The sequence below is a fragment of the Bemisia tabaci genome, chromosome 6, assembly GCF_918797505.1.
Source record: "Bemisia tabaci chromosome 6, PGI_BMITA_v3".
Classification (NCBI taxonomy): domain Eukaryota; kingdom Metazoa; phylum Arthropoda; class Insecta; order Hemiptera; family Aleyrodidae; genus Bemisia; species Bemisia tabaci.
In genome coordinates this window covers 27,535,360-27,554,013 of record NC_092798.1, presented here as the reverse complement: position 1 = coordinate 27,554,013, position 18,654 = coordinate 27,535,360, and the positions used below count along the sequence as shown (strand labels likewise).

Sequence of the window (18,654 nt, the reverse complement as noted above, 5' to 3'; positions counted from 1 at the left end):
ATTGCTGGGATTTTTTCTCAGTGTGATCGAATACAGAATCTTTAAAAGTAGTAATTTCACGGTTCCGGTAACCGTGCTTAATTTTTGCTTGGGTGCCCGGCACCCATTGGCACCCCCGTAGAAATGCCTATGGATGTAGCTTTTGGAAATACCTATAAAGGAACACAAGGGAAACAACCGCCCTTCTAACATATATTTTTACAGCTCTTTTGCACCCTGAATCATCGTTAAAAATGATGTGCCCTCGACTAACCACGTTAAAACCCCACAGCTTGAAACTAAACGTGCAGATACACAGTAAAACTTTTAGAATCCAACGAATGGCTCATTCGGTAAAATTCTCCCAGCCTGCTTTCATCTTTCACCCGTTGACTTCAGCAAAGAAATAGCGGTAGGCGGGGACGTCAAATTATACGGCCGTCTTTCTCTTTATGGATGAGCGAAATCCCTATTTCAGAATTTGGTTGATCGCTGGACCCACCGGAAAAGTTATGCCACTTTCCTCGCGAAATTTGACTTATCACCTCGGACGGTATTCGAAGACGTCGGCAAACTGACAACACTGCGCCGGAAAGCGAGATGGGCACCATTGTCCGTCTCCCATTAGAGGCACTTAATAAGACAAGGCAAAGCGTTTAGTACCTCCATTTCTGGCGGTCAGTAATTCCGGTAATTATCTTTCAGCGAATGAACCTACGTGCCTTTGATTTACTCCCGACGATTTTTGCGCGCGGTTGGCGAGGTCGAATCTTCCGCCCGAAGACGGGGTGGAGGCGTCTATTGTTAGCAACAGTCTGGAATGGATTTCAGCCATCAGTTTGTTTCGCACCTTACTTCGAAACTTTCAAACAGGGATTAGATCCTCACTTTATGGCACTTTGTTTAACGCGAAGTCCCAATTTGACCGGTGTTTAAATACATCGATTTGAATAATTTTTAAGGTATTATCTTTGTTATTTCTATGTTTCTGCAGGTAAGAATTAATTTTTATGAAATTTTCACCTTTTTGATCACATATACTGCCGCTTTCTCGCCCCCCTTCTTATCCACCTATGTAACTCCCCAGAAGAGAGAGGCAGCTCAATTTGACCAGCATGAGATTTCTAAGGGCAATAGCCCCCAAAAAAAGGAAAAAATCCCTGACACAACACAAGTTTTACAAAAATAGCAAATTTTAGACATGCACCTTGTAACGCGTTAGAAATACCTCAATTATTGCCCATTGATTTGGACACATAGTATATTTTAAGTGATGAGTTTATCTTGACCTTTCTCAAATTTCAAACGAGACACCTCGATGCGCGTTGATGACGGTGCAGAGAATGAATTATTCGTGCTTGATGCATGTCCATGTTGCATACGCAAAAATGAAGTCCCGCTGGAGCAAATATAAGTAAGAACTCGCAATGCTCTGCTATATGTTGCCAATTATTTCTTGCTCACATTCGGGAGGAAAGTTACACGAGACCCGAATACGTCTCGATTAAATTAATAGCATCATGATTTTTATACTCTAAAAACCTAATTATATCACTTTCAATTTCACGTATTGGTATTTTTATAAGACTTAAATAATAATAACATTTGGATTAACTTATCTTTGGCTGTGTTCCTGACACAGCTCTTGAAGCATCTCACTACAAATAAGACGAACGGGATCGACACAATAATATGGAATAGGGCAAAGAAAGGTTGAGCGTTGATGACGGCGCAGAGATACAACTATTCGTACTCGATGGATGTCCGTGTTGCGTCTGAAAAATGGAAGGCGCTATGTAGCGAGGCGTGAACTCGCTGCCGGCAAGGCTCCGCTCTTTGTTGCCAATGAGCTGTTGCTCACATTCGGGAGAAAAGTTATATGAGGCCCAAATACGCCTCCTTCATCTTCGGCTTTTTTGAAGATGTATTTGTAGACCCACATCTGAAGTTCGCACGGACCGGCTCCATACAACGAGCGGGGTACGTGTATCTAGCAGGTATTGGGCAAATTTGGCAAGATCCAAGCATTAAGGGGTTAAATTAACAATGTGAGATGGGCAATCTGACATTTCTTTAGTCCCGTAGGTTGTGGGACAGTGATACAAAATAAAAAGAGGGAAAAGAGGAATAAGAAGAGTAAGAGGAATTATTATGAAAATAATAGCGAGCAGAAGAGGAAGAATGAAATAAAAAATAAAAGTTTCTGTTTCTTCGTCATTTCCGTCCTCTCATTTTTGGTGAAAGTGATCTTGCATTGCTAAACTTTGTATGCTCTTTCGTTCATCATCAAACATATAGGAACAATTTAAAAGGAGAGACGTTAATCATCGTGGTTATTTGTAGAGAAAAGACCCATGGTTTTGAAAACATGACGGCATGATTGAAATTAAGCATCATGGGTTATGTCTTTGTGTGCAACCTCATTTAGACACGTATGGACTTACAGAAAAATAATCTCATGATGTTCAGCTGCGTGAATTGACCGTAACTCAATTTTTTTTTTTAAATAAAAGAAGAGTAAATGCATTCCTTCACATCCTAGCCTAAGTTCTAAATGCGGATCAGACATTGGTGTCTTTCCGTATTTCCTTACAATGGACGATTGATTTCAAAGCTTACACATTACTTATTTCATTAATGGTTGAAGAAAATAAGATAGTTTCCTCGGGACACTACAAATATACCTCTAACTTTTCTAAACTGTTAACATGTAGTTGTACTAATTTCGATAAAATGTAAAATCTTGCAACGCAGTCCTTCTTCAATAAGTATACCGCCTGATTTTGGATTTAGTTAAGGCATGTGCTGCCAATTTTGATCAAATCTGCATAGTTTCCGTCCAGCTCAAATGAAGATAAATTGGTGATTCCCTACATAGTGGCAACACTATTTAAGACACTGCTTGTCAAGGGTCTCTTTGACGTCACCTGAATCACAAGCAAGAATTTCGAAGCGTGTCCTTGAGGGATTGCAATGTAATTTGAATCTCAGGTCGTCGGAGATGAAGCAGACTATGGAATGAGCTCCCCTAAAGCAGAACTGTTGAGCCCCCGAACGAATCCCCCCCCCCCCCCGACATCCAGCAACCACCTTTTGCGCAAAGAGCATTAATTTTTAGACTCGGCCAAGCAAAGCCCTCTAATTCAACTTACTTTGGAAGCTTTGTTACGCTCATTGTCCACCTCGAGTTTGTTCGGGCTCAAACTTTTGTCAGCTTCTCTCCAACAACGAGCATCCCTTCACTCCTTGTTGCCAAGCTGACGAAGAAAAAGTATTTGATTCATGCGACCAGAGTTCAACTGATTTACAAGATACCTCATTTTGGTATTGACGATTCGAGTGCAAGTGTCAGCGAAAAAGGTTTTCACGGCACCACTCCGAGGACCAAAATTTTCCCCACATTCCGGTGGCACTCCATAAAGTGCTTCCAGGGCAAATTTACCTGAAAAGTAAGGAAATATATTGTATATCTTGCCGTGAAGAACTTAAATTTGTAAACAAATTATCTTCTTTACTGTTGGATGGTTTTTCATTTAAAAATAAAATATGACAGGAAGTCTATAACGTCGCAAAACGAGATACGTGGTTGCGGACTTACACCGTTGATATTAAATTTCTTGCAAAAAATCATATCATTATATTCATCTCTTGCCCCTATCCCCTTTCGCAGCCTTCCCCCAAAATAAGTTGTTATATTATTAAGTGTTTTTGGGTGATTAAGTTGTTCTTCATTTTATCTCTATTGCGACAATGGAAAAAAAACACATTGGATCTAGAGTCCAGACTCTTAAAAACATCGTCAAGAAAAAATACTCTTGATTCAATCAGATTTTTGCTTAAATCAAGAACCAAGCCTCTTAATTTGAGCGGATTTCCTTTTGATTTAAGCTTAAATCTGATTGAATCAAGAGTATTTTTCTTGTCAATGTTTTCAAGAGTCTGGACTCTAGATCCAAAGTGTTTTTTTTCCAGTGTACGTCCTAGTCTGCACTCATTTTTAGTACTGCGTAAGCTTTGTAAAATCTCTGTGCACATTTTTTTTGTCAACAGATTTGCCGGAGCGAGGCCCAACTGTGATAACAGAGAAGAACACCTACGACGTCGGCGAGACTTTGCGAGCGAACTGCACCTCGCCACCATCTAGGCCGCACGCTACACTCAGCTTCTTGTTGAACAACATACCGGTAAGCCATGAGCCCTCGTAAAATATTCACGACTATCCACCTTAACCGTGCAGTTATTATTATCATTGCTCCGGGTGCTCTTCATCCTGTCTCATAGCGCCCGTATAGAAATAAATGACTCCCAATTACGAGTGCTGTGTCATGCCCCGCTCCTCGTTTCGAACCGCCGCGGTTAAAGTTTCCGCATTGACCAGAGGCAAATGGAGGCTTTTTTTTATCCTTTTCGGTACAATACCACGAGGCCTTGTATAAGAATTCAAAGTTGTAAAAAACCTTTGATTAAAATATGCGTTTTGTGAAAATCCATGGATACCTTTCTTTAAATTTTTCAGATACTTTATCGACGATGAAACTGCAAGAATAAGGAGATCTAAGGGATATGGGATAAGGGGGGAATAAGGGTGGATAAGGGTGGATAAGTGGGGATAAGGGGGGATAAGGGGGGATAAGGGGGGATGAGGGGGGATGAGGGGGGATGAGGGGGGATAAGGGGGGATAAGGGGGGATAAGGGGGATAAGGGGGATAAGGGGGATAAGGGGGATAAGGGGGATAAGGGATTCTATAAGGAGATGAAACCCACATCGTAACTTGAACTTTTACAGATATGATTAAGATAGAGAGGGGAAATCACCGGAATTTTCAAGAAATTACGATTAGGTTTTCCATGTAGAAAATAAAATATGACAGGAAATCTACAACGCCGCGAACCGAGATTCGCATTTCTGCAGTTTCACCATCGTTACGCTCTACTGTGGATGAAATTTTCTGAGAATATTGGAAGAAAATTATTTACGAGTTCCTCAGAAAATCTATCCTTCATTAGAAGAAATTGGCAGCTTTTGCAAGTTTACACAGCGTTTTTTCGGAGAACGGCGGTACAAATGATTTTTTTCCGCCCTTGGTGCCCCACCATCAGCCCCTCTGTAACGACGTGCGTTGTTGCTTGTGTAACAAAGTGTTTACACTTGAGTTAAAAGCGCAAAAGAGCGTGTTAAAACATCAACGCGTAACAACCGTCTGAAAAAAAACGACACATTACGAAGCAGCCGAAGTTCAAGGATGATGTGAGTTCAAGGCTCGAAAAGTGGAGCCCTGAACGTTAAAAGTGTTGTTACTGCTTCCATAGAAGTTAGGATAATCAGGGCGCCTTCGTTTTGTGAGAATGCAACACGGACATCCATTGAGCACGAATAGTTGCATCAAGGGGCTATAATTTAATGTATTTATGCCAAAAGGAACTATGTCTCATGCGAACTCAATGCACATAGTTCCTTTTAGCATAAATACGTTCAATTCACTGAGCGTTTGTTGTGTTTGCCAGAGTGTTATTTAGTTGGAGGGCGGTCTGATTCCTCTACTATAAAACTAAAACAACTGACGGAAATTTCAATTTGTATCTCACTACGCAGAAAGTAACCACTGAGAGATTACAATTCAAAATATTTGATTGGCGTAGAGGTCAAATAAATCAACAATCCTATGCACATTTCCCGCATTAATATAAAGAGTCTCGTTCGGCTCTCAGCCAACTTGTTCACATTTAGCCAGACATTACCCATTTGAAACTACCTATCTACGCAATAAAACTATGAAAATATTCCATCATAAATGTTGTCTACAGTACGAGTACAAAGTACAATTTTAAGGACGATGGGCTGAAATAAATAAACGACAGAATTTACATTATTATTTAAAAAAAAAATTTTGAATGATCACCTTTTCGTCAAGCACTGGAAAAAAAACACATTGGATCTATAGTCCAGACTCTTGAAATCATTGACAAGAAAAAGGATTATACCGCCTCTAAGGACCTTCAAGGCACCGGGCTCTTTATCGCCGATTCGACAAAAGGGTCCTTTTTGCCGGGGGCCCTTTGATGGTACTAATTCAGAGAGGCCTCGAGGGCGCATTTCTATGCAATTTTGAACTTTGGAGGCCCCTAGTAGGGAACCTTTCCTACCTTCCTCAAGGGATTTCGTAGGGGCCTTCGGCGATTTTTCCCCCCTTTAGCGAAATCCATAATGGGGGCTGTTATCTCAAATAAAGATCTGATGGCTGATCTGTCTTGGTTAGGACCAGCAAAGTATGAAACCATCACGAAAATGGTACTTGAAGATTTCCCCCCTGAAACATTTGTGAAACTTTCAAAACTAGTAAAAGTTGATCGCTCAACGATAATTAGTGAGCTTAAACAGTTCGCAGATCTGTTTCCTGCCTTCAAGTCTAACTTTCACTCAAATGATTGGCTCGACGAATTAATAGGTGAAGGCAATTTTGGGACTAACTCCGATGTAGATTGCGAGGATGAGGAGGAGAGTGTAAGAAAATGTCCCCATGCTTATACCAAAATTGACAAAAAGGCTTGCGAAAACTGCCTCCATTGCGCCTATAAAATCTTGTTTGAACAGTCAAGTCAAACTGGCCACTTTAATGGTTTATTACTTGTCTTTAGGTATGTTTTAACCTTACCATGCACCCAAGTTACCTGTGAGCGAGTATTTTCGAAACTAAAACTTATTAAAACGCGGATTCGATCGCAAATTGGGCAAGAACTACTGACTTACTTGATGTTATTGTACGTAGAAAGAGATTTGACCAAATCTATTGATCACGAGATAATAATCAACTTGATCGCGGCAACCTCAACAGAGTTAAAAAGGCTGTTAATGGCGTAAAACTGTGTTTCTATTTCCAGTTTAATTAACACAATAATTTTCAAAGTGTCAGATTTTTGTCAATTTTTTGTTTGTATTTTTATTTTCATTTTTATTTTTATTTCGATGGCTAAATTCTGAAAACACGTATCTCGGAATCCGCATCATTAACTCATGAACCCTGAGACTCATAAGGATACACGCAAAACATGAGCATCCTTACGAGTCTCAGGGTTCATGATGCGGATTCCGAGTTACGTGTTTTCAGAATTTAACCATCGATTTATTCATTCATTACGCGTCATTTAACTAGTAAACGGCACTGATTTTTCTATGAGCAGAGCGAAGAAAGGATCCAATAAAACGTTCAAAAAAAATTAAGACAGTTGTCAATTTTGGCGGCTAAAAAGTACATTTAAAAAAAACAAACGAACAAAAAAATCCGAACTGTGTTTTTCAGAATGTGTTCTTTTTAGACTGTCACTATTACTATTCTACTTGATTCTATGTATCTTCTGTATACTAATTTAGCTTTGGCACAATTTTTCGTTGGAAGAGGAAAATAAAAGTTGAATTCCAAGTATACAACGGATTCTCATTTTTTCATCCAGTTTAAGAAAATATACTAAGTTTTGCATTTCTGGTCTCTTTTTGGATAATGTTTCAAAAATAATATCTCTTGATTCAATCAGATTTAAGCTTAAATCAAAAGGAAATCCGCTTAAATTAAGAAGCTTGGTTCTTGATTTAAGCTTAAATCTGATTGAATCAAGAATATTTTTTCTTGTCAATGTTTTCAAGAGTCTGCACTCTAGATTCAATGTGTTTTTTTCCAGTGAGGCATTAAGCTTAAGCTGCGGATTAGAAAATTTTCAGTGTTCACTCCTCCCTCAGCCGGTTTCTAAACATAGAGCGCGGTTCAACGCGGTGCTGCAACAATCAACATGAATGACTTCGCAAGGAAAAAGAAAATGACCGAGGTGGAGTTTAATTGAATCCTTTTGATGGAATCTCTCCTCAAGATTCCCTGAATCGCTCGTGCCTATTCAAGTGCAAAATAGAAAATACGAGGTTTTTGTGAATTTTAATGACGACGTGCATAAAGCGCGGGAGTTCCTCTCTGGAGTCATTTTTGCGGAGCTCCGTAACTCAGTCGAGGAAACGCCGCGGGTCCTCCCTTCACCGGGCAGGTAGAAGACGCCGAGATACAAATTAAAAGCCCGGATCCTTGAGATTCCGGGAACTGGAAACTTAATAAGCTGAATTTTTAGCCGAAGCGAGCCGGAAAAGTGGGGACGCGACACGGGGCTGGAATTTAACCGAAACCGCAAATAAACAAACGCTCGGTTGATACAAATCTCGGCGACTTCATATTTTTCACGAAATGGTTAAGTTCTGTTTGCCCACTTAATCGCGACCCGAGACGGAGATCAAACGAAACGCCGCCCCGTCCCGAAAAAGTTCCCTGAAAGGGATAAATGCGAGCCGGGGCCCGAAACGGACGCGGGAAACGGACCCGAAAAGAAACTCTCCGCTTTCCTGTTTTCCTGCGGTCCGCCGACGGACTTGAGAGACGCATAAAATATTGCTGCCAACGTTCGAAGATGTCATCTGACGTGTGCTCCTCCGCGAGGCCCGCTTCGGCCATTTTTAATAATTTATCTGCCAACATATTTACATTTCGCTCGCCGCGCCTCTCATGTTGAGCCATTGTGTCCGCCTAGCTTGTCTGTTTCCCCGGTTGCATCCAGCGCCTGGGCGGGGACGAAAAATGTTTTGCGCTCCCAAGACTCAGCCAAACCGCCAACGGAAATCAGACCGTTTTCCTCAAATAACTTTCATTTGCGGTTCAGAAACTCGCCAGTAGCCAAGTTTCCATACAAATCACAAATAAGTAGCGCCATGAAACTAGTCATATCTACATTCGAGAGTCGAAAAAAAAACCCAAGCGCGAGTTCCGGAGTGGTGGCATATGTTAGATCAGGACACCTATGATAAACATACGGTGCTGTGGGGACTATACAGCCGAAAACGACAAGCACTGGCAGAATTCACGTAAAACTCCTTGGCCTATACAAGCCCCAGAGCCCTATAGCCACCGAGTTTTTAATCCTCCTGTAGATTCGACTCCTTAAGGTCGGGACACAAGAACCGGGTTAGTCCAATAACAAGGCATTTTTTGGTACTTCCCAATCTAGCAACGAATTCAAACGATTTGTTGTTTCACTACTTTCCCAACGTTTCCCTGATTTGCCCTGCTCCGTGCAAAGTTCCCCGGATCTTTCCGATCTCCACAAGACCAATGTAATTAGATCGGGGAAACAGTAGAGCTGCACGGACAAATCAGGGACGCTTTTGGTAACTTGTGCAGCCCAAACCGCCATTTTGCAAAGATTCTTGAAGCTGCTTTCGGACTGACTTGGGTCTATCAACCTTGCACTTACCCAATGCAATTTCCGCTTGAGAATATTTTTACAAAACGATCCTATTCGCAAAAATCTTAATTTTTTTTATCGATTGAATGCAATCGTAGAGTCTAAGTTGTAATATTCCATTGTGCAGAACTTCTCGCATCATTATATCATTATATTATATATCGCATCACTATCATTATTATAATAACTTCAAATCCAACCCGTATAGCCTCAATACTTTTCCTAAACAGATGGTCTATTTACGAAACAGCTCAATGTATAGATGACTGGTTTGCTTACAGTTTTCAAAATCTAGAAGATCTACAGCGTGGAAGATATTACCTATAATAGCATTACTGTGAAATTAAAAGCAAGAAAATTTCCCAGAAGGAAACACATGGTTCTCATCCGTGGTTAAATCAAAAGAAAATATATCCATCATGAGCCCTGTTAGGCATGTATTCTTATGGATCTCAGGGCTCATATCAGAATGGATATAGTTCCCTTTGATTTAAGTGCGTCATATTGATTCTAAACGTCCCGATCATTCGGAGTTTCTTTCCTGCTATGCACAATTTGGCAACGCTCAGCCGAGGGACGCGAGGCGAGACCGAAATCAACGGTGCGGCTCCTCATTCCAATTCCTGAAAAGTGTAAACAGTCTTGGGGATTTTATTTCCCTGATCGGGGGAGGGGCGAAGGGGTCGCGTGAGATTTGCGACAAGTAAACATCGTCTCCCGAACCTATTTTCGCCGAGCTACCACGGATTAACTTTCCGACTTGCTTGATTCAATTGCCATCTTGCCTATTAACTTTATGGTTAGTGGGGAGCGTGGAAATAAGTCATGTTACATAAATAAGTCATTGTTCTTATGATCGGAAATGAGACCCCCGGTGCAACAACTAAATAACAAGCGGGAAAGTTTAATGTGTTCGCGTGAGAGAGGCGCTCAGTTGTTTTCTGTGTAGGCGCGTTATTAAGTTCCCCGAGGATGAGCACCATTGATATGAAAGAACTCGCTCACCAAAATTTCAACTGTCAATTTTGATGAAACGGAATTGTGTAAAAATTCAAAATTTCAGATCTTTACTTTGCTCTAAATGGTGAGAGAATGACATGGGTTCGGCCAATATTTATCAGAAGAAGTTCTAATTTCATCACTGTGTATTCGACCGATATCTGAAGACAAATTCCATTCCCATCCGGGTTTTTTCTTTTTCATTTTAAATTCAAAAAATTCCTTTTTATGATCAGAGGATATCTTCATTTCGATAATCATTATCGATCATTCGATTCACATCAACATTTTGAAGTAATCACTTACTGTATCTTAAATGTTTTGGATGCCGTAATCAGTATCGAAAATATCTGATATCGCAGATTCAACGTCTCTGTCCTGATAGTTTCAATTTAATTCATTAAATTAAAATTTTAAAATTAAATGAATTATTTTCCCTCAAATTATATGGTTAAAACCTGGCAGAGAGTCAAGAATAATGACGCGCAGTCCTAGCTATACAACGAGTTTAGCGTCGCGTCATCCAGGTTCGGTAGCACTATCGAGTCATTCTCGAAGTGTGGCGCGCCTTCAATCCAGCTAGCGGCAATATGCTTACACCCGTGGTCGAATAGTTATCTCGTTACGCCTGCTGTGAATGAATTCAAATATCGACGCTTGCACGCGAAAAAAGAGTATTTGTCTCTGATTTTAACGATATGCACACCTCTCGTTGAAACTTTTGTTTCAATTTTAACAATGTTTCTTATAAAGCTACACACAGTTTTCCTAAAAAGCTTGGGCATTGTATCAAAATGATTTAAAACGAAATCACAAAGAAGATTCCGACTTTACATTTTCGTTCTTTCCATTTTTCCCCCTTTTTTCACCAAAATAAATTAAGTTCTACCCAAGTAAGTTAGGAGAAAACGATTAGGGAGGTGCAACTTAAGTAACTCGCATCAGGAGAAATCCATCTAATATCAGCAAAGCCTTTCACTTGTTCCCACTCGTCAATTTTAACAGGGTTTAATACCGAAATCAAAGGAAACTCCCTTCCATCTTTTATACTGCCGTGCTCAGGAAGAACGCCGTATGAGCCTTCAGACGTTGCCAAGTTTCCTCCGATAAAAACCGAATTTACTGGGAAAATTGCGAATATTATTTTCCAAAATTTTCAGAAACTTTTTTACGCAATTCAATCTAAAATATCTGAAAATTCCAAGGGAAAAAATGCATGAACGATGTCAAAAATACCTATTTCATCAAGAGAAATTTGGCAACTCTCGAATGTTCATACGCCGTTTTTCCTTGGTATGGCGTGCTAAGGAAGAACGCCGTATGAACATTCGGGAGTTGCCAAATTTTCCTGAATTCAACATGTATTTTTGAAGAATGTCATGCGCATTTTTCCTTAAAATCTTCCGATATTTTAGATTTAATTGCGTTAAAAAACTGTCTGAAAAATTGGAGAAAAAAAATTCATAATTTTCCCAGTAAATTCGTCGGTTATTAAAGGAAATTTGGCAACTCTCAATGTTCATACTGTGTTCTTCCCTAGCATGGCAGTAAAGCGGAATACTCCTTTCGATTTTCGATTAATTCACCATTTATATTCCGCTAACTCTCGAATAATTGTGACGCAAGAACGCCAGGCTTCGTCACGTACGGAGAAAAGATTCGTGAAGAGTTGGGGGATGAAAGTATGGCGGCGGCGACTGGATGCGGTCCGCCTCACGTCCACGGAGCCCGGGCCCGGCGCGGAGCGGAGCGCGCATGGAGAAATTAATGACGCTTTTAGTACTCTCCATTGGCAGTCTCAAATTGATAACGGTTCAAAATGCGCCCGAAAGAAGGGGGCCGCGGAGTGACGCGAGCGACTAACCCTTTTATCCGCAGTTGATAGCTTGATTTATCGCTGAAATATGGGCGAATAATCCCGCGCCGCGTGGAGCTGTCTTCTGCGGTTTACGTATCTCCGCCCGCAATAAATACACCTGCATATTAATATACCTACACAGGTATTCGTTTAATATTCATATTCGTTGGTTCCTCGATGACCCGAATATATCAGCAGCATGAGAGTGGACTGCCCTGCTGAGGAAAAACGCCGTATGAACCTCCAGGCGCTGCCAAATTTTCTTTGATTAAACACGAATTCCCTGGTAAACTCATGAATATTTTTCTTCCAATTTTTTAGAGAATTATGTTCATATTTTGTTCTAAAGTTCCTGAAAATTTCCAAGGAAAATATTCATTGCTTCATTAAAAAACAAACATTTTATCGGAGGAAATTTGGCAACTCTCGAATGTTCATACGGCGTTCTAACTTAGCACGGCAATGTAACACCGGGCTCGGCTCGCCGTTCGGACGGGGGTTCTTTTTCTTTGTTATTTACTGGTGTTTCGCTTTTTGCCTATGCGCCGATTTCACGGCGGGCCCGATGCGGCCGCTTAAATCGAGTGTTTTTAACCTGGTGTAATTGTTTCCCCCTCTCGGTATTGCGGTGGTTTTTATTATATACGCCGCGCCACCGGTCGGGAGCGACGAGCGCACCGCGCCACGATAAATAATCAACTGGAATTTATGCATCACCCTGGCGGATATTCCCGCTTAAATCGAACGATTTGTTTCCGCGCAAACGCCCCGAAGATTTACGGGCTCTAAGCCGACTCTAATCGATTCACTTCATTGTCAGATATTTGCGCGTTTTTCTCCTTAAATTACGACTTAGGGCTGAAGAAAAACGAGCGAAAATCGAGGGAGCGCGGAAGATTTCTATCGGGCACTAAATCATTGGGGGGCAATCACTGCTTTATTAAATGGATACCCGCCGATTCTTAACACAAAGGAACCTTGAATTCGAGATTAATGAAATATTGAAATCGATTGTACAAAAAATTGAGGGGAAAAATACGCAAGTAACGTAAATGAAGTTTAGTCCTCTTATGAATCCTTTCAAAACTTTAGGAACATCCCGATAAAAAGTGGGCCGCGTAAGGGTAATAAAAACAATTCGACCCTAATTTGTCTCTAATTTTAACAGAAAGATGATGATGTTTGCATCGAACATACATTTCAGGATAGAAAATATATTCTCATGATGCAAAACGCACATCATGGGACCAAATAGTCCCAGAATAAGTCCATAGTTTCTTTCCCTGATTGGTCACAACCATTGTTGCACTAAACAGCATATCTTCCTGGAGAGAAGCTGTGCTCGAATGAGTTTTTTCTATCTTCATGACAGTTTCATACTAAATTGAAAAAGAACAAGGGCAAAATCACCATCTATCTCTCTGTCCGAACGATTCGTGCACTGAACCGCAAACTGTTCGCAGTCTTTTGTTTGAAGTCGCATCACTAATTTGCCTTTGATGCGGCCCTTACGAGCCACCAGTTTATCTACAGGGCCCTCCATCAAAATTCAAGTCAAAATCGGAATCCGATCACAAAAGCAGTGAAGAAAGAACAAAGCTTTTCATTATTTTTACTCGACGCGACGGACATGATGCTGCTAAAAACGCCTAGTTACAGGATACAATTATTCGTGCTCGTTGGATGTCCATGTTGCATACAGACTATTTGAAGGCGCTCCAGTTTTCTCCGGTTGCAAATCACCGCAAGTTGGCGCGCGTGTTTTTAGTCTGTGTTTTCAGTTGCCATCAAGTCTTTCCTCATAATAAAGAGTGTAAAAAGATTTACTTATTGCGCCGTTCCGTTTAAAGATCCCTAATGTAGAGCGATTTGCACCAGTTGAAAACCGTACTTAGCTAAGATCACTCACGTTATGCGACATGAATTAGCTGAATCGAAGTCAATTATGTTCAGTTTTACTATGAATATATCTATTTGTACACTCAGGTTTTCATCTTTTCGCGTTTAGTATCTTTTGCAGTTCAGTAAACGCTAGCGAAGACACTGGTTACATTCTGGTAAAAATCGATGTTAGTAAAAAATTGCTCTATCCTCTTTTTCTTGCTCTTAATTAATTTCCATGCTGCGTTATACTCACACTAGATATTATTGCGTTTTTTGTCGAATTACTTACCTTCATTCTACATTTGCATTTATTAGTCACTTTTTCTCGCGTATTATAAACTCACGACTTTATTGATAGTAAGAGGGAGGAATAATTGTGTGTACATATTTTACGATGTTTTAAAATTATCCAATTATTTTTCCAACCATAAGAAAATATATAATGACAATTCTTACACCAAATCCAAAAAGAACGGTCTAATAACTATTCTGTCGTCAGTTACACACGGGAAGGAAAGTTAAAAATTCTGATCGAAAATATTTCAACCAGTCGTATAGCACCGTCGTCAAAATAAAACATCCCCGAAATTAGCAAAGTTGCAACTTGAGGTACATGTTTTCCCTGGTCTTATCCCCATTTCGACGTATGGCGTCGTATTCTGCCGTGCTAAGGCAGAACACTGTATGAACATTTGAGAGATGCCAGATTCCCTCCGATAAAATGTTCGTTCTTTAAGAGAGTTATGCATACACTCTCTTAAAATTTTCAGGCAATTTACTTAGATCTGGTTGAGAATAAAATCTCTGAAAAATTGGAAGAAAAATATACGCAGATTTCCATGGAAATCCACATTTTATCAAAGGAAATTTGGCAACATTTAAAGGCTCATGTGGCGTTCTTCCCTGGCGTGGCAGTATGCAGGGAAGGATGTAGAACACCTCCCGTCGCCTAAGTGGTATTTGATTAGGAAAACAACTTGTCAAACTTCAAAAGCGACACGACGCTGCAACACATCCACACACCCTCACAAGGATGCACCCACATACGAACACTTGCGTTCTCGAGGAAAGTGGCAGGGAATCGGAGCAAGTTTTCTCATTTGCTAATTGAAAATTATCCACAGGAAAACCATAAAATTTCGCCATTTTGAAATTATATTTACGACTCCTGATACATACGATCCGGGATCCGTCGTGGCGCTACGTGCGTCTGGCGCGCTCTGTTTGTTCGCCGCCACTTTAATTGCCGACGGGGAAGCATTAAAATTGAATTTTATGTTGGATGGCCCGACAATAAGTTCCGGCTCCTTTTGGATGACGACGGAGTTTTCGTCTCGAGCTCACGCGTTCCTCCAGTGGCGTGGCGTGAATTGCGATGTATCGATTGTTATACCATTTAAACCTATGGTAAAGAATCGATAAACAGGGTGTTCACGGCGAACACCTTAATAATCGATTCTTTTCCATAGGTTTAAATGGCATACGCCACTGTTCCTCATCGGTTATGTTTTTCCTGCTCCGGATAAACACGGTCGGCCCAGTCGGGGTGTTCGACACTTCCAGCCGTCCGTCTTCAAGATTGAACCCAGTCACGTGGGCATTGAACTACTTTATTGGATGGATCTACTTTTCAAACACCTGAAGACGACTATTCTGCCGTGCTACGTAAAAACGTCGTATGTACATTCGAGAGTTGCCAAATTTCCTCCGATAAAAGTTTTATTTTGGAGGACAGTTATGAATATTTTCCCTACATATTTTCAGAAAAGTTAGATTAAATAACGAACAAAATCCTCATAAAAATCGGAGGAAAAATATTCCCAGATCTACCTGAAAATTCGTGTTTTAACAGAGGAAATTTGGCAACGTCTGATTGCTCTTACGGCGTTCTTTCTTAGCACGGCAGTGTTATGGATCACGTTTAACTGGAAAGAATCAATTTTTTTTTTTTTTTTTTTTTTTTTTTTTTAGAAAAAAAGGGGCCGCCTCTTGTACGGTTTATTTTTAAAGGGTGAGATGCGCTAGTCAAAGAATCGTGTTTTGACGCTTGATTTTTGTAGGTCAGCTAAAAATCATAAGATCCGCCCGAACAGCAGCTTTCTACGTTCAATATTGACCGAGATATCGCGCTTTGAAAAATTGGGTTATTACGTCATCCACCGCGGTAGTAACATCATAAGTTTCCTCCGCCTTGTTTTCATCCGAGATTCTCGTTGAGTAACCGGTGAAAGTGTAAGTTTCCCTGACAAATGATATCGAAATGAAAGAAATGTTCCAATATTCCATGTTCTGATCATCAGAATTTTTTTTAAAAAAAATAGCTTTAAAATCAACACACCTTCAACTTGTAGAAACTGAATTATTAAAAAAAACCACCCTGCAATAACCCCATTACGGATTTAGAAAATATTTATAGTACGGCTACGATTCAAAGTAAGAAGAGGGGGGGAGAGTCGGGTGGAGAGAGAAAAAAGGAGTGAAAAATTCTTGATTATAATGCCAATAATTCTCGTTTTACCTTCACCCAAGTTCGAGAGAGCAAACGACCAGGAGGCAATCGATTAGAATCTCACGGCCGAAACAAACGCAAGGAAGTGACGCATAGTCGAGATGTATTCATTGTTTCCTTAGGTGCGGAAATAACTGCAGAGCAATAAAAGGAATCCTCTCCTGCGGGCGGCGAAGGGGGGAGGGGAACAAGGGACGCTGGGTCAAGCGAGTCAGCGACAAGTTGCTTAGCATAAATGATGGGGTCCGTGACTCCCCAGGGACCTTTCCATCCCGCCGCACCGACCGTTCCATTCGGCGCCTACCACTTATGCAACGCCGTATAGATTTCCCGGCTCCAACTGCAGGTTAATGCATCTGAAACAGGGGATCCCCGCTCCCCGTTTGACTGTAGTTAAGGGCGTTTTTTTCCTTCGGCTCGAGTTGGGTTCGCTCCGGCCTCTTATTTTATTTTTTAAACGTAATTAACTCAAAGTTTTCCCTCTGATTTCTGCTTCAACGGCGCGCGATGCTTAGGTTTTCCGGCTGAGCATTTTTCCTTTTCGTTTCTTTCGCGCCCTTTCCTGCCTCGTTATCCTCTTTCGCTTCTCGTTCAATCTTCGGATTCGATTACAAAATTCCTCATGCATCTTAGAACTTACATTCACTAATCTCTTAAATCACGGCAATACAGGGCAGGGTGTCCCTGGGTCAATGGCGAGTCTTGAAAGTTGGCCACACTGCTTTTCCTCCATTTAAATCCACTAAAAATATCGATTTCAGGTGAGGCAAGTTGCTTCACTAGGAATCGATTGTTTTACATACATTTAAATGGAGAAAAAAGTGTTTCCAAGTTCCTAGTTTCAAGAATCGCCACTGCCTATGCGTTCCCTGCCGCTGCGTATGCGTGAGACGGCCATACTGCAGTAAGCGTGTTTTATGGATTAATGTAAGAAAAATTCTTTCTTGCTGTCCACAAATGTCCTAATAGGAGATTTAGCCCCGGAAAAAACTTCAAAAAACAACAAAATATTGTATTGCCCAACAAAAACGCTCCTGCATGAATGCCATTCAACCCTGAGACACCCCGTATAATGTAACTCGATTAATCTATGATACTTAAATGCATCTATAATGCGGTATAACAATATCAAAATGCAATTCAATTTAGTTTGAAAAATTTTAATGCATATACATGTTAACATCAGCAAACTGTATTCTTAATTAGCTAGAGCGGAAATTGCCTTTAATTTTATGGCTGCAATACGCACATCCACTGAGTAGGTATAATTGTATTCAGAGGTTCGATTATGATTACATGTCGCTCTTTTGGCGAATGATTTTATCGACCAAGTCCTTTATTGCATTGATCAGGACCCTATCAGGATCAGGTAGATCAAGCGGTGTGGGTGACGCACCACCAGCCTAGCATATCGTTTGCAAATTCGTTTCGTAAGCATTTTCGTTTGTTTTTGTTTTTTTTTTTTTTTTTTTTTTTTCGTTTGCACGTCGATCAAAATTTACCGACCTTAAATTAATGACAGTGTCCATACAAAAAATGAGTAAGTTGATCAAAAATGTTAAAGAAAATTTTTTGTAACGAACGCAGAAAATTAAAATTTATGCTCCACGGGAAAAAAGAGGAGGGGTTAAGTCCCAACTTGGACATTTCCGATTAATTGTGGTAAAACCCCAATGAATTAAGTTACTAACCCAAATGTTGCGGTGCCACCAAAATTATTTGGAAATGTTCATATCTTCCAACAAATTGGAGTAGCACCAGCACCACAATATTAGGGGATAACCCCTGAACGCTCTCTTTCTGTGTCTGTAATTTTGACCGAAACTCTTCGTGAGGTAAGGTACCGGTTTCATTATTTCTCTTCCCTTGTTTTTCCCCCTTAAAATTAGTTAGATAATTATATTTTGCGGCTCATCAACCTTCATAAACGACAAATGCACTGCGGAGATCCGCCATACTTCACAAGGAGCGTCCCAGTCCTACAATAAGGGGACTTTGGCCCATTTCCCGTGGCCTTTAAATAAATCGGCGACCGAAAACTTTCACTGAGGCAATATTTTATTCAAGAATGGAACACACGGACGCATTTCACCGCGAAAGTCGAGCGAAAACTTTTCGGGCTTTTTTCAGGCCGTAAGCCGCGGCGGCGGC

The 18,654-nt window shown here is 40.6% G+C and overlaps 1 protein-coding gene across 1 annotated transcript in view; it reads left to right on the top strand.

Annotated features, from left to right (window-relative positions):
- The window catches only part of LOC109033622 (uncharacterized), a 248,803-nt gene that overhangs the window by 181,379 nt on the left and 48,770 nt on the right, over positions 1-18,654 (top strand). The window contains exon 5 of the mRNA XM_019046321.2: positions 4,030-4,163. Within this exon, the coding sequence (XP_018901866.2) occupies positions 4,030-4,163 (134 nt within the window). The remainder of the gene's footprint in view (positions 1-4,029; positions 4,164-18,654) is intronic.